Raw genomic sequence first — 22,637 nt, 5'->3', positions numbered from 1 at the left:
CCCTACACTCAGTTCCCTCCTCCAGATCATCTATATAAATGGTAAAAAGCTGAGGCCCCAGCACCGACCCCTGGGGCACTCCACTAGTCACCATCCGCCAATCCGAATAGCACCCGTTGACCCCCACTCTCTGCCTCCTATTTGACAACCAATCCTCTATCCACGCTAACACCCTACCCCCAACTCCATGTCCCTCGACCTTCTGCAATAACCTCTTGTGAGGCACTTTGTCAAACGCCTTCTGAAAATCTAGAAAGACCACATCCACCGGCTCTCCTCTATCCACCGCCCTAGACACATCCTCATAGGACTCCAGTAAATTTGTCAGACACGACTTCCCTTTAATGAAACCGTGCTGCGTCTGCTCTATCAAGCAATTCCCTTCAAGATGCCTCGCAATTTCCTCCTTAATGACAGATTCTAACATTTTACCTACCACAGACGTTAAACTAACCGGCCTATAATTTCCCGCCTTTTGCCTGGCACCCTTCTTAAACAACGGCGTAACATTAGCCGTTTTCCAATCATCCGGCACTTCCCCAGAATCCAGCGACGTTTGGAAAATAACCACCAAGGCATCCACTATCACCTCCGCCATTTCTTTCAGAACCCTCGGATGCATTCCATCCGGTCCTGGGGACTTGTCCACAATCAGCCCCTCCAGTCTGTCGAGCACCGCCTCTCTAGTAACAGTAATGTCATTAAGACCCTCCAGTCCTACCACCTTTCCATCACTAACACCCGGCAAATTATTCACGTCCTCCTCCGTGAAGACAGAAACAAAAAAGTTATTCAATACCTTGGCCATATCCCCATCCCCTACCACTAGGTCCCCTTTCTCATCCTCTAAAGGACCAACATTCACCCTAGCCAGCCTCTTCCTTTTTATATATTTATAAAAACTCTTGCTATCCTTTTTTATATTAAGCGCTAGCCCAGCTTCATAGTTTCTCCTACCCTTCTTTATCAACTTCTTTGTCAATCTTTGTTGATATTTAAACCTCTCCCAATCCTCTTCTCGCCCACTACTCTTAGCTACTCTAAATTCCCCCACTTTTAGTTTAACACTTTCCTTCACCTCCTTCGTTATCCACGGCTTATTACCTCTCCTCCTACTATCCTTTTTGACCATCGGAATAAATTTCCGCTGAGCACCAAGAAAGATCTCCTTAAAGATCCTCCACTGCTCCTCAACAGACCCTCCCTCCAACGCGCTCCCCCAGTCCACATTCGCCAATTCCTCTCTCATCCTACCGTACTCCCCTCTATTCAAACAGAGGACGCGTGTCCGGGAACCCACTTTTTCCTCCTCCATCTGCACCAGAAACTCCACCATATAATGATCACTCTCCCCAAGAGGATCCTTCACCACAAGGTCCCTAATTCTACCCGCCTCATTACATAGCACCAGATCCAAGATAGCTCGCTCCCTCGTCAGCTCCAACACACACTGTTCGAGGAAACTATCCCGGCAGCATTCCAAGAACTCTTCCTCGAGCCCCCCGCGTCCAACATGGGTCGACCAATCAATATGCAGATTGAAATCCCCCATAACTACGGCCGTCCCATTCCTGCACGCTGCACTTATTTGCGCATTAACAGCCCGCCCCACCTCCAGATCATTATTCGGGGGCCTATAGACGACACCCACCAGCGTCTTCCTCCCTTTGCTGTTCCTAATCTCCACCCACAACGATTCCACCCTCTGCTCCTTGGCTCCAATATCATCCCTTGCTACCACCGTGATGGTATCCTTAATCAGCAGAGCTACGCTCCCCCCTTTTCCCTCCTGCCTATCCTTCCTAAACACTTGATAGCCCTGTACATTCAGCTCCCAGTCCCTGTCACCCTGCAGCCACGTCTCTGTAATGGCCACCAGATCGTATCCATTTGTGTCGATCTGCGCCACCAGCTCATCCACTTTATTCCGAATGCTTCGTGCATTCAGATAAAGTGCTTTCATCCCAGCCTTCACCTGGACCCTATTTGCCGCAACGCCACCAACTATACTCACGCCCCCTACTCCCTCTATTATTGGGACATCCTCGGCCTCTTCGCTTACCTGTACCCTCTCCTTAACTTTAGACCTCGTAACATCACCTACCCTCGCACCCTCCCCCCCGCTAATTAGTTTAAAGCCCTGTCTACAGTCCTCTTTACTCGATTCGCCAGCACTCTGGTCCCAGCACGGTTCAGACCAACCCCATCCCGCCCGAACAGGTCCCACCTACCCCAATACTGGTGCCAATGCCCCATAAGTTCAAACCCATTCCTCCCACACCAATCCCTGAGCCACCCATTCACTTCCTTAATCCTGTCAACCATACGCCCGTCTGCACTCGGTTCAGGCAGTAGCCCAGAGATAACCACCTTGTCGGTTCTACTTTTTAATTCCATTCCCAGCTTTTCATACTCCCTCCCCAGATCCTCAGTCTGCATTTTGCCTACGTCGCCGGCACCCACATGTACCACAACGACCGGATTCTCACCCTCCCACTCCAGGTTCCTCTGCAGCCCAGCTGCGACATCCCGTACCCGAGCACCAGGCAGACAACACACCCTTCTGTGCACTTTGTCATTGTGACAAAGGACAGTGTCAATATGCTACGTGACCTCAGACTTTTGTATCTTTTTCCCGGTGGAAGAGAGAATATCCGGGGTGCGTGGGGTCCTTAATTACGCTGGCTGCTTTTCAGAGGCAGTGGGAAGCGTAGACAGAGTCAATGGATAGATCAATGTTTAGGTAAGGACAGTGGATTTCCTTCCTCACCAGTGAAAGTTTTTGGTTTTTATGACAATCGGTGATAGTTCCATGGTCGCCATTACTGAGACTAGTTTTTCAGATTTATTAATTGAATTTAAATTCCACCAGCTGCCTGGAACCCATGATCTCGGGATTGCTAGCTCAGTAACATTTACACTGCACTACCATCTCTACCTGGATTGCACAGCAGCTCAGTGTGGAGTCAATTCTCCGCAACTTCTGATACACGGTGACACACTGGTTAGCACTGCTGCGTCACAGCGCCAGGGACCCGGGTTCGATTCCCGGTTTGGGTCACTGTCTGTGCAGAGCCTACACATTCTCCCCGTGTCTGCGTAAATTTCCCCTGGGTGCTCCTGTTTCCTTCCGTAGTCCAAAGATGTGCAGGTTAGGTTGATTGGCCATGCTAAATTGCCCGTTTGGTGTTACGGAGAATAGCTAGGGTAAATGCATGGGATTATGGGGATAGGGCCTGGGTGGGATTGTGGTGGGTGCAAACTCGATGCGCCAATTGGCCTCCTCCTGCACTGTAGGATTCTACGATTTGTGCCCAAGCTGATCAGGGTAAGCTAAGAGTCCTGGGTTAGAAAGTTAACACGTGATCAAAGTCTCCGCACTATGTAAACAGACCAAGAGTAGCAATGTCGAAAAAGGAAGGGTGACCGTGACAACGACAGGTCATTGAGTTTAATGTTGACAATGGGAATTGGCTTCCGGAAACAATAATAATACGGGAAAAAGTCAACATCCATTTGGACAAAGAGTAAGGCAGGTTCAACTCCAATTTGTAAAAACAAATCATCAAAGACTAACCCATGATTCCTCTTTCTATGCTGCAATTCTATCACTCTATGGGGGCAGTGTGGATTCACCTTGTATGCATATAGACCTCCAAAAGGAGTTTGATAAAATATCACATGTACTGTTAGGCTTGTTAGCAAAATTAAAGCCCATGGAATAAAAGGGACAAGCGCAACACAAGAACATAAGAAATAGGAGCAGGAGTAGGCCATCTAGCCCTTCGAGCCTGCCCCACCATTCAATAAGATCATGGCTGATCTGAAGTGGATCAGTTCCACTTTCCCGCTTTCTCCCCATAACCCTTAATTCCCTTGTCTATCAGAAACCTATCTACCCGTGACTTAAATATATTCAACGAAGTAGCTTCCACCACTTCAACGGGCAGAGAATTCCAGAGATTCACCACCCTTTGAGTGAAGAAGTTCCTCCTCAACTCCGTTCTAAAGTGCCCCCCCCTTATTTTGAGGCTGTGCCCTCTAGTTCTGCTATCCTTTCTAAGCAGGAAGAATCTCTCTACATAGATATAAAATTGGCCAAGGACTGGTGGGAAGTATAAGTGGTGGGTGACACAGTGGTTAGCACTGCTGCCTCACAGTGCCAGGGACCTGGGTTCAATTCTGGCCTTGGGTCACTGTTTGTCTGTATGGAGTTTGTACAATCTCCTCATGTCTGCATGGGTTTCTTCTGGGTGCTCCAGTTTCCTCCCACAGTCCCAAGGTGTGTAGGTTAGGGGGATGAGCGGGGTAAATACAGGAGGTTCTGGGGATAGGGCCTGAGTAAGGTGTTCTATTTGAGAGTCAGCACAGACTGATGGGCCAATTGGCCGCCTTCTGCACTGTGGGATTCTATGATTCTGTGGCGGTATGTGGTCGGAGGTGTACAACTGTGGAAGGTGTACAGTGGTGGGAAGTATACTGTGATGCCAGATGTTTAGAACTACGATCACTACTATTTTTGGTGTGCCTGAGTGAGTTGGACTTAATGGTGAGGAGGACAATTTTGAAACTTGCTTGCAAACAAGTATTGGATAAATACCTGAAACCGAAATACACAAGAACACTGTGTACAGCTCTTGTCGTTTATTATAGAAAGGATATTATTAAACTAGAAAAAGTGCAGAAAAGATTTACTAGGACGCTCGTAGGACTTGATGGTTTGAGCTATAAGGAGAGGCTGGATAGACTGGGACTTTTTTCTCTGGAACGTAGGAGGCTGAGGGGTGATCTTATAGAGGCCTATAACATAATGAGGGACACAGATCAGCTAGATAGTCAATATCTTTTCCCAAAGGTAGGGGAGTCTAAAACTAGAGGGCATAAGTTTAAGGTGAGAAGGGGGAGATACAAAAGGGTCCAGAGGGGCAATTTTTCCATACAGAGGGTGGTGAATGTCTGGAATGAGCTGCTAGAGATGGTAGTAGAGACGGGTACAATTTTGTATTTTAAAAAGTATTTAGGTAGTTACATGGGTAAGATGGGTGTAGAGGGATATGGGCCAAATGTGGGCAATTGAGCCTAGACTAGGGGTTGAAAAAAGGGGCCACGCACCCCGGACATTCTCTCTTCCACCTTCTTCCTTCGGGAAAAAGATACAAGAGTCTGAGGTCACGTACCAACTGACTCAAGAACAGCTTCTTCCCTGCTGTTGTCAGACTTTTGAGTGGACCTACCTGGCACTAAGTTAATCTTTCTCTCCACCCTCCTAGCTATGACTGTAAGACTAATTTCTGCACTCTCTCTTGTCCTTTTCTATGAATGGTATGCTTTGTCTGTATAGTGTGCAAGAAACAATACTTTTTACTGTTAATGCATGTGACAATAAGTCAAATCAAAGATGGGCCAAAGGCCTGTTTCCATGCTTTAAACCTCTGTGACTCTTAACACAAAAACTGGAAACAGGAGTTGGCCATTTGGCTCCTCCAGCCTCACTATCAACTGAACTAATGACTTTCTGACCCCAAATGCTATCCACTGGGTCATGGTTAACACAGCTCCAGGAGTAAGGAGAGACAATAGTGTAGTGGCATTTCGCTGGACAGGTAATCCAGAGACCCAGGACTCGAATCCCACCGTAGCAGATGATGAAATTTGAATTCAATAAAAATCCAGAATTAAAAGTCTAATGAAACCATTGTTGATTTGTTGTAAGCTGATTCACTAACGTTCATTTAATAGTGTCACAATAGGCTTCCATTAACATTGCAATGAACTTACTGTGCAATTTTCCTAGTCGCCACACTCCAGCGCCTGTTTAGGTACACTGAGGGAGAATTTAGCATGGCCAATGCACCTAACCAGCACGTCTTTCAGACTGTGGGAGGAAACTGGAGCGCCTGGAGGAAACCCACGCAGACATGGGAAGAATGTGCAGACTCTGCACAGACAGTGACCCAAACTGGGAATCGAACCCAGGTCCCTGGCACTGCGAGGCAGCAATGCTAACCACCGTACCGCCCATTATGCCCTTTGGGGAAGGAAATCTGCAGTCTTTACCTGGTCTGATCGACATGTGACTCCGGACCCCCAGTGACCTGGATCTGACTGTTAAATGCCTCAACAAGCCGCTCAGGGCAATTAGGGATGGGCAATAAATTCCGGCACTGCCAACAATGCCCTTGTCCTATGAACAAAAAGAAAATAAAATCCTTCTCCTGATCTGAGAGATGTGAGTTTGTTTACTTCCCCTTTCAGCTGGAGGGATGAGTCACTTGTGGGGAATCTCTGATTCATTTTCTAGTTTTGAGCTCTCTCAGTCAGGGAATCATCGCAGATTGGGTTCGAGCTACGCTGGGCCAGGAAAGTGGACTGTTTTGTTTTCCTCCGCCCTCACTTGGCTGCCCTCTTGCGCGTGAGGATGCTGTGATGTATTCTTTCTATCCGGGGGATGGGCTAATTCGAGAAGTAGGGGCCTCCCGCAAGGAGGAACCCATGGAAGTTAGACCGTACACCGGCCTTGTGACCTCGCCGTCACAGTCACACCAAATAAGGACAGTGGCATCTCCATGGTAACGGGCAGTTTTCAGAACTATCCAAGACACAACAAAGTGAACGTCCACGGGGTTGGTTGGGGAGGGGGAGAGGGGGAGAGGGGGGTGGATTACTCCTGTGCTTTCTGGATTCTGTTGCCTGTGTGTGTTTGGCTGTGAGCGCTGGTTTGGTTGCTGCTTTTACGTGAAGGACAGGAATTTTGGCGTGGGACAGTGGTTAGCACCGCTGCCTCACAGTGACCTGGGCTCGATTCCCGGCTTGGGTCCCTGTCTGTGTGGAGGTCGAACGTTCTCCCCGTGCCTGCGTGGGTTTCCTCCCGCAGTCCGAAAGACTTGGGAGTAACGTGGTCTTTTTACGGCTGGCACGGTAGTGAGCACTGCTGCCTCACAGCATCAGGGTCCCAGGTTCAATCGTGGCCTCGGGTGACTGTCTGTGTGGAACCTGCACATTCGCCCCGTGTCTGCATGAGTTTCCTCCCACACTCCAAAGATGCGCAGGTTAGGTGGATTGTCCATGCTAATATGGGGTTACACGAACCTGGGTGGGATCGATTGTGGTCAGTGCAGACTCGATGGGCCGAATGGCCTCATTCTGCACTGTAGGGATCCTATGATGTGTTGGTGAGGTGCATTGGTCATGCTAAATTCTCCCTCGGTGTACCCAAGCCGGCATTGGAGTGTGGTGACTAGGGGATTTTCACAGTAACTTCATTGCAGTGTCAATGTAAGCCTACTTGTGACGCTGATAAATAAATGAAAATAAAGTGAAAACTCATTCCAGCAAGGAATCTCTTTGTGCGGAAGGTGGTGGGGACAGGGTGGGGGAGGCTGGGTGAATAAAAAGGTGTTTAGCCTCTTGTGAAGTTTACAAAGCAAAGCTGCTCTAAAATGCCTCGCCGTATCACTGCCAAGTAACCTGACAAAATGTTGTCTGGTTTAAATTACTCTGCAAACAATACAAAAACAGCACGGCCAAGTATCTTTTTTTTCTCTCTGGAATGGAGCTGCATTAACCCCTTCTGCTTCAAATCTTGCTCACTGCATTGTGAGTACTCCAAGTACATCGCGAGGGTTATAGGTAAGCCTAGTAGGTAGGGACACAATTGGTGCAACTTGTGGGCCGAAGGGCCTGTTTGTGCTGTAGTTTTTCTATGTTCTACTCCTGCTGCTAACGTTTTGTCGGAGAACCCATGCTTGAGTTAGTTCCCTTCCCTCATGCTGTCCGATCTCTGACCACGGGTGGCGTACCCCTGGGGGATTTTGTTCCGAGATCTCCTGCCTCAAACCATTCGCTCGCACGATTGGTCACCCAACATGTCCATCTTGGTGCAGAGGCCCCACCCCCTTCCCGCAGCCAATCAAGAAGCAAATGGCCTCTTTGGATTGGAGGCTAATTGACCGTGGGACATAGGCTGGAATTTTACCGACCCACCCAACACGGGAATCGGAGCGGGCCAGGCGAGGACCTTGGACAGGTCCATTGACTTCTGGTTGGATTTTACAGTTTTGGGTCAAGGGAGGCCGTAAATTCTCACCCATAGGGGCAGAAGTAGGCCTTTCGGCCCATCGAGTCTGCTCCACCATTCAATGAGATCATGGCTGATCTGATACAGTCCTCAACTCCACTTTCCTGCCCATTTCTCCATAATCCCTTGATCCGCTCACCAAGTAAAAATGTCTATCTCGGCCTTGAACATACTGAATGACTCAGCCTCTGCAGCCCTCTGTGATAAAGAATTCCACAGATTCACTACCCTCTGAGAGAAGAAATTCCCCCTCATTTCCATCTTAAATGGGTGACCCCCTACCCTGAGATTATGCCCTAGACTCCCCCACAAGGGGAAACAACCTCTCAACATCAACCCTGTCAAGCCCCCAAGAATTCTATACGTATCGTTAAAGTTTATTTATGAATCACGAGTAAGGCTTACATTAACACTGCAATGAACTTACTGTGAAAATCCCCTAGTCGCCACACTCTGGCGCCTGTTTGGGTACACTGAGGGAGAATTTAGCATGATCGGTGCACCTAACCAGCACATCTTTCAGACTGTGGGAGGAAACCGGAGCACTCGGAAGAACGTGCCGACTCTGCACAGACAATGACTCAAAAAAGACAGTAGGACTAGGGGGCACAGCCTCAAGATAAAGGGGAGGCGGTTTAGAACGGAGTTGAGGAGGAACTTCTTCACTCAAAGGGTGGTGAATCTCTGGAATTCTCTGCCCGTTGAAGTGGTGGAGGCTGCCTCGCTAAATATTTTTAAGAAGCGGGTTGATGGGTTTTTGATACGAGAAGGGATTAAGGGTTATGGGGAGAGGGCGGGAAAGTGGAACTGAGCCACGACAGATCAGCCATGATCTTATTGAATGGCGGGGCAGGCTCGAAGGGCTAGATGGCCTACTCCTGCTCCTATTTCTTATGTTCTTATGTTCTTATGAGCTGGGAATCGAACCCGGGTCCCTGGCGCTGTAAGGCAGTAGTGCTAACCACTGTGCCATTGTGCCGCAATAAGGTTGGCTGTCTTTCTTCTAAACTTCCAAAGAGTACAGGCCCAAACAATTCAACCTCTGCTCATAAGAAAATCCCTCCATACCCAGGATCAACCTAGTGAACCTTCTCCGGACTGTCAATCAAACAATCATGCCTCCCACCCCAAGCTTTTTTTAACAAGTAATAAGTGAAAGGAAAGTCCAAAGATGTGCAGGTTGGGTTGATTGGCCAAGCTAAATTGCCCCTTAGTGTCAGGGGGATTAGCAGGGTAAATATGTGGGGTTACGGGGATAGAGCCTGGGTTGGATTGTTGTCGGTGCAGACTCAATGGGCTGAATGGCCTCCCACGCACTGTAGAGATTCTCTGATTCTATGAAAAGGAAAAATATTTGTCCTTTCTCACCTCTTTTCCCCTTTCCTTCATTTCCTTCATTTCACTTCAGTTGTTTATTTTACACCCCCCCCTTATCCCCCAACCCTTTGCCTCACTCCAGACTGATGACATATGCAGCACGGTGTCACAGTGCTTAACACTGCTGCTTCGCAGCGTCATTGACGCGGGTTCGAATCCTGTCTTGGGTTTCTGGAGTTTGCACATTCTCCCCGTGTCTGTGTGGTTTTTTTTTAAATTTCAAAAATATACTTTATTCATAAAAATCTCAATTAAACCATTGCAAACCTACATGTCTATAAATTGCAAACAGTGCAGAATAAAAACATTTTTACAGATCTATACAAATTACAGTTGTAACATTTCAAAACTTAAAACTATATACGTGCCTCAAATTTTACTGTGTGCCGTTGTTTCTCAGATTGAACATAAGAAATAGGAGCAGGAGTGGGCCACTAGCCCCTCGAGCCTGCCCCGCCATTCAATAAGATCATGGCTGATCTGAAGTGGATCAGTTCCACTTCCCTGCTTTCTCCCCATAACCCTTAATTCCCTTGCCTACCAGAAACCTATCCATCCGTGACTTAAATATATTTAGCGAGGCAGCCTCCACCACTTCAATGGGCAGAGAATTCCAGAGATTCACCACCCTTTGAGTGAAGAAGTTCCTCCTCAACTCTGATCTAAACTGCCCCCCTCTTATCTTGAGGCTGTACTCTCTAGTCCTGCTGTCCTCTCTGAGCGGGAAGAATCTCTCTACCTCTACCCTATCCATCCCATTCATCATCTTATACATCTCTATAAGATCCCCCCTCATCCTTCTAAGCTCCAACGAGTACAGACCCAGTCTATTCAGCCTCTCTTCATAGTCCAACCCCCTCATCTCCAGTATCAGCCTAGTGAACCTCCTCTGCACTCCCTCCAAGGCCAAAATATTGTTGCGCAAGTGCGGCGACCAAAACTGCACACAGTTAGGCAGGCCATGGGTGTTCTGCAGTTCCCGGGCCCTCGGTCTGCCTCCGTTAAAAGGCCTTACGGTGTGGCCTTTCCCCACTGTGCCTTCGAGACGGCTGCCCCAAGCTTCAGCGCGTCCCTTAGCATGTAGTCCTGGACCTTGGAATGTGCCAGTCGAGGACAGTTCTTTCAACTGGAAGATCGGGTGGACCAAAGTGTGTCCTTCACTGAGTTGATGATCCTCCAGCAACAGTTGATATTTGTCTCGGTGTGCGTTTCCCCCCTCTGTGTCTGCGTGGGTTTTCTCCGGGTGCTCCAGTTTCCTCTCACAGCCCAAAAATGTGCAGGTTTGGTGGATTGGCCATGCCACATTGCCCGTTAGTGTCAGGGGGAGTAGCTAGGGTAAATGCATGGGGTTATGGAGATAGGATCATGGGATTGTGGTCAGTGCAGATTTGATGGGCCGAATGGCCTCCTTTTGTACAGTAGGATTCTATGATTGGATGGAGATAACTGCTACTCTGTTGTTGGTATATGCTAATTTCTTGTAATCGTAACTGAGACTTTAATTGCCTTTGTATCTCTGAATTTCTTCACTCTCAATGGACATTCAGGGTCCTAAAGCTACAGTAAAGGTCACCTTTAGACCGCTCTGTTACTTTGCTTGGCTACTTGCGGGGAATGATAGTTTGAAAGGCAACAAGAAACCCTTTGCAACGGCCCCGCAGCAACAGGAAAGAGCTGCAGTTCCGCAGGGAGTGGGAGAAACTGCTATTTAATTAGATTTCAGCCTTTTGTCTGCCAACATCTGGCGAAAGCTGGAGGGAGGAGTTGTGAGCTGTTGATCATTGCTGGAAAATATGAATGTTTCAAAAACATGCTTAACCCCTCAGAAACAGCAGCGCTTTCATCGTGACAACCTCGACCCAACCAAATCCAACACTGAGAAAACAAAGCCAGGATGAGGAAGCAAATTTATTTTTAGCTGGAATTAAAAGCCAGTTTTCACATCACTAGAAGTGACAAAAGTACTACTATTTTTAAGGACTGTAAGCCCATGCCTCATTGGTTCCTGCAAACCATAGCTCACGTGCCTCATTGGCTGAAACTTGTGGATTCAAGTCCCATTCTGGAGTTTTTTTTAAACACTGATTTTTATTCCATTCTTAAATTTAGAAAGCCAATTCTCAGAATGGATTGCGCAGACCCAAATCCATCTCCTTGTTCCAAAAACCAAATTCAAATCGAATCCAATTCGTGCTTCCAGCAAGAAAATGGTGGCACGGTGGCACCTTGCTTAGCATCGCTGCCTCCCAGCGCCAGGGACCTGGGTTTAAATCCAGCCTTGGGTCACTGTCTGTGTGGCGTCTACACATTCTCCCCGTGACTGACTGCATGGCTTTCCTCCGGGTACTCCGGTTTCCTTCCACACTCACTCCAAAGATGTGTGGGTTAGATGGATTCATCATAGAATCCCTACTGTGCCGAAGGAGGCCATTTGGCCCATCATGTCTGCACCGTACACAGTCCCATGTAGACCCTATCCCCATAATCCCTATATTAACTCTACTAATCTCCTAACAGTGAGCGAGAATTTAGCACGGCCAATCCACCTAACCCGCACATCTTTTAGAGTGCGGGAGGATACCAGAGCACCTGAAGGAAACCCACGCAGATACAGGGAGAATGTGCAAACTCCACACATACAGTGGCCCAAGCCAGGAATCGAATCCTGAACCCCTGGCATTGTGAGGCAGCAGTGTTAACCACTCTGCCACCATGCCATCCCCATGGATTAGCCAGGGTAAATGTGTGGGTTTACAGGGATAGAGTGGAGGAGAAGGCGTGGGTAAGATGCGCAGTCAGAGAGTCAGTGCAGATTCGAATGGCCTGTCCTGCACTGTAGGGTTTCTAAGAGAGACAAAAAAAAAGGATCCAGCTGACATGATAAAGCATTGCATCCCTTCCTGAGCTTGATCCGATGCTGGATCTTAACCAAAAGGCTGACAGGTGTCCCACTTGGCAAAGAAAACTAGACAAATTGATGGTTCCAGGGGGAGTGCAGCACTGTCAGAGGTGCTGTCGATGCAATATTAGGGTCCATGTGCTCTCTCAGGTTGGAAAGTTGCCAGGGTGCTAGTGTGAAGGGGAGCGAGGTTAGTTACCCCCTGTGCCCAGCCCACTGGCTATTGTCAAAAACACTACCAAGAAAGATGACTTGGTCATGCTCACGTTGCAGTTTGTGGGAGCTTGCTGTGCACAAATCCTCTGCCTTGTTTTCTACATTGCAGGAGTGACTACAAAAGCAACTTCTTGGGCCAAGTTGCAACATATACACCAGCATTTAGGGTAATTTTTTGAAAATCTCTTTAGCGCTGGAAGGACACAGATTCCAGCATTCTAGAGTAAGCTGTCTGTAATATAAATCCCTCGCCCCACTTCCGCGCTTTCAATGTTTTTCTGCTGTGGAATGCTCAACAAAATACCTCTTTCCCCCTTCATTTATCCATTGCTCCCTCTTCCTTTCTTCTACTCTCCCTCCCTCTTTTTCCCTCCTCCCTCCCTCTTTATTTCTCCTTCTCTCCCTCACTGCTTTTTCCCTCTGAGATCTGTATGATCGGTCTGTGCTGATTAATAAATGATCAGGGTGTGTTTGTGTTAACTGGGATAAACCACCATTAAGTTTCTGTGTGGAGGAGGGTGGAATGTGTTTGTTGATGAATTGTAACCTCAAGCGGAGAGGTTCAGTTTTATACCTTGCTCTTCTGGGCTCGTTGCACCCTCAATGCTTCCTTTCTTGCTTATACATTCTTGCTTTCCCTCTCATGTCCAAGAATGTCGTGTATACAAACACTGGTTAAGGAGCAGGAATAGGCTGCTGCTTGTCTCCTTATTTCTGCCTCGCCCAATAACCATTCAGCCCCTTTTCAATCAAGAATCCACCAACCTCTGCCTTAAGGACACCAGCTCAAACATCTGGTTTGGGATGGCACAGTGGTTAGCACTGCTGCCTCACAACGCCAGGGACCTGGGTTCGATTCCCGGTTTGGGTCACTGTCTGTGTGGAGCTTGCACCTTCTCCCCGTGTCTGCGTGGGTTTCCTCCTGGGTGCTCCGGTTTCCTCCCACACTCCAAATTAGGTGGATTACCCATGCTAAATTGCCCCTTCGTGTCAGGGGGACTATAACTTGGGTAAATGCATGGGGCTGGGTGGGATTGTGGTCAGTGCGGACTCGATGGGCCAAATCGCCTCCTTCTGTAAGGTAGGGGTTCTGTGATTCACCTTTTTGAGGACAAGTCTCACAGACCTCTTGGGAGATAAAATGTTCCTCCTCTGTTTTAAATAGGTGGCCCCCATGGGTGGAGTTCTCCAGCCCTTCCCACCAGCAAAATTTTCCAGTCCCGCTGAAGTTTTTTTTTTTATTCATTCCTGGGACATGGGTGTCACTGGCTGGCCAGCATTTATTGCCCATCCCTAGTTGCCCGAGGGCAGTTGTGAATCAACCACATTGCTGTGGCTCTGGGGTCACATGTAGGCCAGACTGGGCAAGGATGACAGATTTCCTTCCCTAAAGGACATTAGTGAACCAGGTGGGTTTTTCCAACCATTGATAATGGTTTCATGGTCATCAGTAGATTCTTAATTCCGGGTAATTTCCACCAGAGGGCAGTGCCCGTGGCACTGTGCGGTCGCAGCGTCAGGGGCCTGGGTTCGATTCCCGGCTTGGGTTGTACTTTGTGTGGACTTTGCACGTTCTCCCTGCATGGGTTTCCTCCAGGTGCTCCAGCTTCCTCCCACAGTCCGAAAGACGTGCTGGTTAGGGTGCATTGGCGGTGCTAAATTCTCCCTCAATGTACCCGAACAGGCTCCAGAGTGTGGCGAGCAGGGGATTCTCACAGTAACTTCATTGCAGTGTTAATGTAAGACCACTTGTGGCACTAATAAATAAAGTCAAACATAAGATGCTGACTTTCCTCACACCTGTTTGTTTTGTTTCCTCTTTTCACCTCCCCCGCACCCCCTCATTACAGGAAATCTGCAACAGCCCCCACCTCTTTGTTGATGGAATGAGTGCCCACGACTTGAACCAGGGCCAGCTGGGTAACTGTTGGTTCGTGGCTGCCTGTTCCTGCCTGGCCTCCAGGGATGCCTTGTGGCAGAAGGTAAGTCCTCCATTAACCCTCCCCCAGCCTCCTTGCTCCGACGGCAATAACTGTGTAACTGGGGCCAAATGGCCTCCTCCTGTTCCTACGTTGCATTCCTCAAGTAGACAGCCATCTTCCTGTAGAAAGGGCAAACGGCAGAGTTTAGAGGTGGGAAGCTGAGCTAAAATATCTATGGCATTTTCTTTTTGACGGGCACAAGGTGGGTCTTGTGGAATTCACCACCGTAGAAAGTAGTTGAGGTCAAAATGTTGTCTGATTTCAAGAAGAAATTGGATATAGCTCTTGGGTCTAAAGGGGTCAAGGGATAGGAGGGGGAAGGCGGGGAATCAGGATATTGAATTTGATGATCAGCCATGATCAAAATGAATGGCAGAGCAGGCTCGAAGGGCCAAATGGCCTCATCCTGCTTCTAGCTTCTATGAGTGAAAATGATTTTTCAGATCCAGGGAAGTTAGAATCTCAAATTCCTTCCCCTTCCTTAGATGCAAATTGTTTCAATCGTTGAGTCATAGAGATATACAGAATGGCCCAACCCACACTGCCCGGTTTACCATTTAAGCTATTCCCAATTGCCAGCATTTGGCCCATATCCCTCTACACCCATCTTACCCATGTAACTGTCGAAGTAGAGATATAGAGGTTTATAGAGCAGAAGTGAGTGATATTACGTGACACAGGTGAAGGGTATTGTTTAACTGAGTACCTAACACACTGAGAAAGAGAGTTGGCTGGGACACAGGGTAGCAGTTGGAATCAGGCATTCGTCATGCTGCATCCTGTAAATAGATATATTATCAAGGAAAGCATCAGTGTCTAATTTTGTACTCCACCAACTGGCTTAGGGTCAAATTAATGGGTGGCACAGTGGTTAGCACTGCTGCCTCAGCGCACCAGGGACCTGGGTTCGATTTTGGCCTCGGGTCACTGCCTGCGTGGAGTTTGCACGTTCTCCCCGTGTCTGCGTGGGTTTCCTCCGGGTGCTCAGGTTTCCTCCCACAGTCCAAAGATGTGCAGGTTAGGTGGATTGGCCGTGCTAAATTGCTCCTTCTTATCAAGGGATTAGCAAGGTAAATATGTGGTGTTACAGGGATAGGGCCTGGGTGGGATTGTGGTCGGTGCAGGTATTGGTGGACCAAATGGCCTCCTTCTGCACTGTAGGGATTCTAAATGATAACAGGTAAATGGAGTTGAGAGATACATCAGCTGTGGGCTTGGGGGGCTGAATGGTCTACTTCTGTTCCTGTGTATCAGGCAGTGAGTTTATCGGGGGAGGGGGGGGGGGGGGGGGGGGCAGGCTGGGGGGGGCGGGGGGGCAGGCGGTGGGGGAATGATGGGTGAGTGGTTTGGTCGGGGGGGACAGTTGGGGGTGTGGGGTCTGGGAGGGTGCAGAGTAGTTGGGGGGTGGGGGAGGGAGTTGCATGGAGGGTGTGATTTGAGGTCAATTGGGGAGGACCCCAATCAACTTGAATGCGGTAAGTTTTGGAAAAAACAAGAGAAACAGGTTTGTGGGCTGGGATGATGAAAGGAGATGGTGTGATTGGAAAATGACATCTTGGGAGCAGCAGAGATACTTATCAAGCAGTGAAACTATGGGGTGAAGGAGAGAGGATGTGGGGGGTAAAAGATATCTCTGGCAGAGAGAGAGCAGCATTCGTTAGATTTGTTTTAGGAAGATTAATTCATGATATTATTACCTCTGAAATTCCTCTCCCAGTTTCTTCTGCTGTAACTTGGACTGATAGATGGATGGATCTGATGAATTGTTAGACACCAGAGAAATGTTTTCATTTGGTCCTCATTAATTGTCAAGGGGTGGGACCGCTGTCTAGCCCTTCATAATGCAGGTAGTGTTTGTGAGTGTCTCTGGGGCCAGCGATGACCCACACTGGGACTCTCTGCTCCCTGACTCTGTCGGGAGCCCTGGAGCCTATATTTCTCCGTGAGGTGAGGAACAATCAAGACATCATTGACCTCGAATGACCTGCTCCCTGAAGGTAAGCTTCTTTCCTCTTTCTAAACTGGGTTGGTGCCCTTGCAGTAAACGGCATTGAGGGGTCTTTGGCAATGGTGATGGTTCTGGGCCAGGAGGTCACAAGGAGGGCGGGAAGAAGGGATTGAAAAGTGTGTGACCACTGGGTTTGCCCTGGAATCTGACTGAGTGGCTCTTTGGAATGACCAGCCTGCCAACTGCTTTTGTCTTCTCTTCTTGTGGGAAACAGGTGATCCCGAACTGGCAAGAGCAGGAGTGGGCGGTGGACAGACCCAACAACTATGCCGGAATTTTCCACTTCCGCTTCTGGCGCTTCGGCGAGTGGGTTGACGTTGTGGTTGACGACCGGCTGCCGACAGTCAATGGTCAGCTGATCTACTGTCATTCCAACTCCAGGAATGAGTTCTGGAGCGCACTGGTGGAGAAGGCGTATGCCAAGTGAGTGTGAACAACCCCATGGATAGGAACCGCGTTGCCTCTTGTCTCAGAGTCGTGCTAGAATCTCGCTACACAGAGGGAGGCCATTCCACCCTATTTTTTTTCATTTGTGGGACATGGATATCACTGGCTGGCCCGCATTTGTGGCCCATCCCTAGTTGCCCTTGGAGGGCAGTTGAGAGTCAACCACATTGCTGTGGCTCTGGAGTCACATGTAGGCCAGACCAGGTAAGGACGGCAGATTTCCTTCCCTAAAGGACATTAGTGAACCAAATGGGTTTTTCTGACAATCGACAATGGTTCCATGGTCATCAGTAGATTCTTAATTCCAGATATTTTTTATTGAATTCAAATTCCACCATCTGCTGTGGTGGGATTCGAACCTGGGCCCTCAGAACATTAGCTGAGTTTCTGGATTAATAGGCTAGGTATAATACCACTCGGCCATTGTTTCCCCTATATTACGCCCGTGCTAGCGCTTTGAAGGAGCCCTCCAGTTGGTCCCACTTCCCGTCTTTCTCCCCTAGACCTGAAAAGGTTTTCCTTTTTCAAATGTTTATCCGGTTCCCTCCTGAATGTTCCAATCGAATTTGGTTCTGTCTCTCTTCCAGGCAGCATGTTCTGGATCAGAACAAGTCATTGTATAAAGAAAAACGATGCCTGTCATTTAAGTCAATTTTCTGTCAATCTGTGTTCTCTGCATAATGACCCTGTTGTCAATAGAAAAAATTCCTTCTTACTCACCATAATTTTGAATGCCTCAATTTAATCTCCCCCTAACATTCTCTGTTCAGCGGGAACAATGATGTGGAGATGCCAGCGTTGGACTGGGATACACACAGCAAGAAGTCTCTCAACACCAGGTTAAAGTCCAACAGGTTTATTTGGTAGTCAAACCCACAAGCTTGTGGATATTACTATCAAGTAAACCTGTTGGACTTTAACCTGGCATTGTAAGACTCCTTACAAAGAGAACAGTCCCAGCTCGCAAGGTCTGTCCACATAACTCAATTTATTCATCCTTGCGATCATTATGATTAAATATCTGGCTCTGGAGTAATGCTGCAGAGTTCAAGTGGACATGGTACAAAATATAAGCCAGCACTACGTTGGTTAGCAGAGTGGCACAGTGGTTAGCACTGCTGCCTTACAGCACCAAGGACCCAGATTCGATTCCCGCCTCGGGTCACTGTCTGTGTGGAGTTTGCATATTCTCCCCGTGTCTGCGTGGGCTTCCTCCAGCTGCTCCAGTTTTCCTCCCACAGTCCCCATTAGGTGGATTGGCCATGCTAAGTTGCCCCTGAATGCCCAAAGATTTGGGTGGAATGGCCATGATAGATTGTCCCTTGCTGTCCAGTGATGTGCAGGTTAGGGAGATTAGTGGGAGAAATGTGTGGGGTTATGGGGATACGGTAGGGAGTGGGCTTGGGTAAGCTGCTCTGTCGGAGAGTTGGTGTCTTGACTCGATGGGCTGAGTGGCCTCTCCCTGCACTGTAGGGATTCTATGAGAGAGAGAGAGAGAGAGAGATGTGGTACGATGCTGAGGCAGACGGGTACCAGGGGAATTGGGGATTTGGGGTAAGAGTGACTTTGCTGCTTCGTATCCTGAGCATTTTCCATTTGGAGTGAATGTGCCAGATCTGAGAGCATTTTTATTTATGTCCTTTAAATTGCAGTATTGTTAATGGTGAGCATTGTTTAAATCCCGAGAGATCCTCGTCATGTTCTATTGCAAATTTGCCAGAAGAAATCAGATTGATGGAGAAAGGAAAAATGTTGACTGTAATATTGTCCAAGTTTTAATCATTTCTTTGAGACTATTTTATGGAAAATCTGGAACTGTTGTGTAATACTTGTTTTGGTATTAAAATGGAAATCTGGATGAAATAGAAAACATAAATTTTTCTGCTGTTCTGTGCCGGGTGACCAACAGGTAGTTTGGAGCACTGAAGAGTTGCATGAATGCACAAATGGCTTTTAATATTGGATTATACCTTTCACACCTGTTTAAAAAAGATGTTAGAAGTGAGCATGGTAATTGCATTGATTAAATATCCAGTTGGTATTTTTGCCGTTGTCCTGATGGGCAGCACGGCGGCACAGTGGGTTAGCCCTGCTGCCTCTCAGCGCCAGGGACCTGGGTTCGATTCCTGGCTTGGGTCACTGTCTGTGTGGAGTATGCACATTCTCCCCGTGTCTGCGTGGGTTTCCTCCGGGTGCTCCAGCTTCCTCCCACAGTCCGAAAGACGTGCTGATTAGGTGCATTGACCGTGCTAAATTCTCTCAGTGTACCCAAACAGGCGCCGGAGTGTGGTGACCAGGGGATTTTCACAGTAACTTCATTGCAATGTTAATGTAAGCCTACTTGTGACACGAGTAAATAAACGTTAAACTGATGAGTATAAGATGAGAAGCTTTGAGAAAAGGGTCAGGATTTTGCATTCCCATTTACAGCTGTGTGAATGACAGCAAGAGCACAAAATATTGTAAGAGGCAATTGTAAATGATTCCGATTGTCCCCATCCCCCTGCCAATGACGTAACAGGAATCCCAACATCCCAAATCCATGACCAGTACCATCCAGAAGGATAAGGGAAACCACTCACCATCCTGATTTGGATGTATTTTGCCGTTGTTCCACAGTTGCTGGGTCAAAATTGATGAGTGCATGGGATTTAATGGGATTGGGAGTTACAGATAGTTCTTTGGCCTGGTAGGTATGGATTTGATCGGTGCAACTTGTGGGCCGAAGGGCCTGTTTGTGCTGTAGTGTTCTGTGTACTAGGACTTCTTTCCCTAATGGCATTGTGGGTCAACCCACAGCACGTGGACTGCAGCGATTCAAGAAGGCAGCTCACCACCACCTTCTCAAGGGCATCTAGGGATGGGCAATAAATGCTGGCCAGCCAGCGACACCCATGTCCCACAAATGAATAAAAATACGTCAGGAAGCCTGTTAGAATAAATTTACATCTCATTATCAGGCCTCTGATAATCTCTCCCGTTACATAATATTGGGGGTATTCTGACATGAATTATGAGTTGCCAATGCAGGCACCTGGTGAGCAGAACCCACCAGCGAGGTTCAGGTGAGTGTATGGCATAGTGAGGAGAGGTTCATGCCCGGGTAATCCACAGAGGATCTTCTAGGATAGAGAGTTGTGGAGCGGTTGTGCTCGGAGTCTGTGGGATGGACGCCTGACCCCCAGGCCGAAAACCCCTGTTGGGGTGAACGAGGTGAAGGAACTGAGTAGTAGGCCAGGCTTCGAAGGGAATGGTGGGAGTTGGCCGTGGTATCTGATTTATAGACCAGAACAAATTAAATTCCAGCTTGTTCATGCTGTTAAAATTCCCCAGGCAACGTAAATCAGCAAAAAAAAAGCACTCTGGCATTGAAAGCAATGGTTCAATTCCTGCTTCCAGAGCTCTGGCCTTTGCTTAATGTGTTGTGTTACTATGGAGCCTGCAACTGTCGAACGGATGCAGAACGGACCAACCAGAACTATTGTGAGCTTGGATTAGAAGCAGTGATGAATAAATTGGTGTGTGTGTCACTGGAACAAGATAGTTGAGGACATTCACAGCTTATGTGTGCCACTGGCTGGGCCAGTATTTATTGCCCATCCCTAATTGCATTTTGATTTGATTTATTATTGTCAGATGTATTAACATACAGTGAAAAGTATTGTTTCTTGCACACTATACAGACAAAACATACTCTTCATAGAGAACAGTATGGCCTGGTAGGTATGGATATGGTCGGCGCAACTTGTGGGCCGAAGGGCCTGTTTGTGCTGTAGTGTTCTATGTTCTAAGAAAATGAGAGAGTGCAGAATGTAGTGTTACAGTCATAGCTAGGGTGTAGAGAAAGATCAACTTAATGTGAGGTAGTTCTGTTCAAAAATCTGACGGCAGCAGGGAAGAAGCTGTTTTTGAGTTGGTTGATACGTGACCTCAGACTTTGTATCTATTCCCGACGGAAGAAGGTGGAAAAGAGACTGTCCGGGGTGCGTAGGGGTCCTTATTTATGCTGGCTGCTTTGCCGAGATGGCGGGAAGTGTGGACAGAGTCAATGAATGGGAGGCTGGTTTGCGTGATGGATTGGGCTACATTCACAATCTTTTGTAGTTCCTTTTGGTATTGGGCAGAGCAGGAGCCCATACCAAGCTGTGATACAACCAGAAAGAAGGCCCTTGGGAAAGGTGCACCATTGCCTTGAACCAGTGCAGTCCATGTTATGTATGTAGTGCTGTTAGGGAGAGAATCCATTCCTTTTTGACTTTTATTGCAGCGATTGAATTGAGTGACTTGCTCGGGTCAGTGATGTTTATAGAATCATAGAATCCCTATAGTGCAGAAGGAGGCTGTTTGAGTCTGCACCGACAACAACCCAGCCAGGCCCTATCCCCATAATACCCTTGCATTTACCGTGCCAAACCCCCTGACACTAAGGGGCAATTTAACATGGCCAATAAACCTAACCTACGCATCTTTGGAGTGTGGGAGGAAACTGGAGCACTCGGAGGAAACCCATGCAGACACAGGGAGAATGAGCAAACTCCACACAGACAGTCACCCAAGGCTGGAATTGAACCTAGATCCCTGGCGCTGCAAGGCAGTGGTGCTAACCACTCTGCCACCATGCCGCCCATATCAGATTTATTAGTTAACTGGATTGAAATTCCATTGGCTGCTGTGGTCAGATTTGAACTTATGTTTCTGATTAACGGTCCCAGTCTCTGGATTGCTAGTCCAGTAACAAAACTACATTCCCCGTTAAGATGGCCAATTTCACCTTGTCTCTCTTTGCGGGGGAGAGCTGGCTGGTGGAGATTTATCCAGAGGGTCACCATACCTCAGGTGAGGGGAGAAGGCAGGGCCTTCATGAATAACCTCAGCTGGTATGGGAATTGAACCCACGATGTTGACATCGTTCTGCAAGTTGCTGTCCCTTGTCGATGGTATGCAGGACTTGAAGAGTCCTCCATATTGAACATCAAGGGTGACGCAGTGGTTAGCAGTGCTGCTTCACAGCTCAAGGGACCCAGGTTCAATTCCAGCCTCGGGTGACTGCCTGTGTGAATTTTACACATTCTCCCCGTGTCTGCGTGGGTTTCCTCCGGGTGCTCCGGTTTCCTCCAACATTCCAAAGGTGTGCGGGTTAGGTGGATTGGTTGAGCTAAATTGTGTCCCAAGATATGTTGGTCAGATAGATTAGCCAAGTGAAATGTGTGGGGTTACGGGGATAAGGTGGAAGAGTGGGTCTGGGTAAGACACTGTGTCAGTGAGTCGGTGCAGAATTGATGGCCTCTTTCTGCACCATAGACATTCTATGATTCTATTCTATCATCTAGGTAGGCCAGGGTCAAGAGTCACACCTTATCTGGACTCACCTTCTTGTTTCTTCACTTTACCCATTACCCTTTGGTTTTTCTACAATTAAATTTTTTGTCACTTAATCTCTCCTACCTTCCAACCTTTTTCCCCCTTTCTGCTTTCACTCTCTCCAAATCTATGACAATATCTATCTTTCCCCACCTCTCATGAGGGGTCATTGACCTGGTAGGTTATCCCTGTTTCTCTCTCTACAGGTGCTGTTTGACCTGCTGAGTATTTCTGGCATTTTCTGTTTTTATTTCAGACTTTCAATACCTG

The 22,637-nt window shown here is 47.9% G+C and overlaps 1 protein-coding gene across 1 annotated transcript in view; it reads left to right on the top strand.

Annotated features, from left to right (window-relative positions):
* The window catches only part of capn5a (calpain 5a), an 85,667-nt gene that overhangs the window by 40,775 nt on the left and 22,255 nt on the right, over nt 1-22,637 (top strand). The window contains exons 3-4 of the mRNA XM_080197680.1: nt 14,420-14,551; nt 16,774-16,982. Coding sequence (XP_080053806.1) covers nt 14,420-14,551; nt 16,774-16,982 — 341 coding nt within the window. The remainder of the gene's footprint in view (nt 1-14,419; nt 14,552-16,773; nt 16,983-22,637) is intronic.

The sequence above is a fragment of the Carcharhinus amblyrhynchos genome, chromosome 10, assembly GCF_965287045.1.
Source record: "Carcharhinus amblyrhynchos chromosome 10, sCarAmb.v2.hapA, whole genome shotgun sequence".
Classification (NCBI taxonomy): Eukaryota; Metazoa; Chordata; class Chondrichthyes; order Carcharhiniformes; family Carcharhinidae; genus Carcharhinus; species Carcharhinus amblyrhynchos.
Note: the sequence above shows the minus strand (reverse complement) of the source record. Positions and strands in the feature narration are given on the sequence as shown.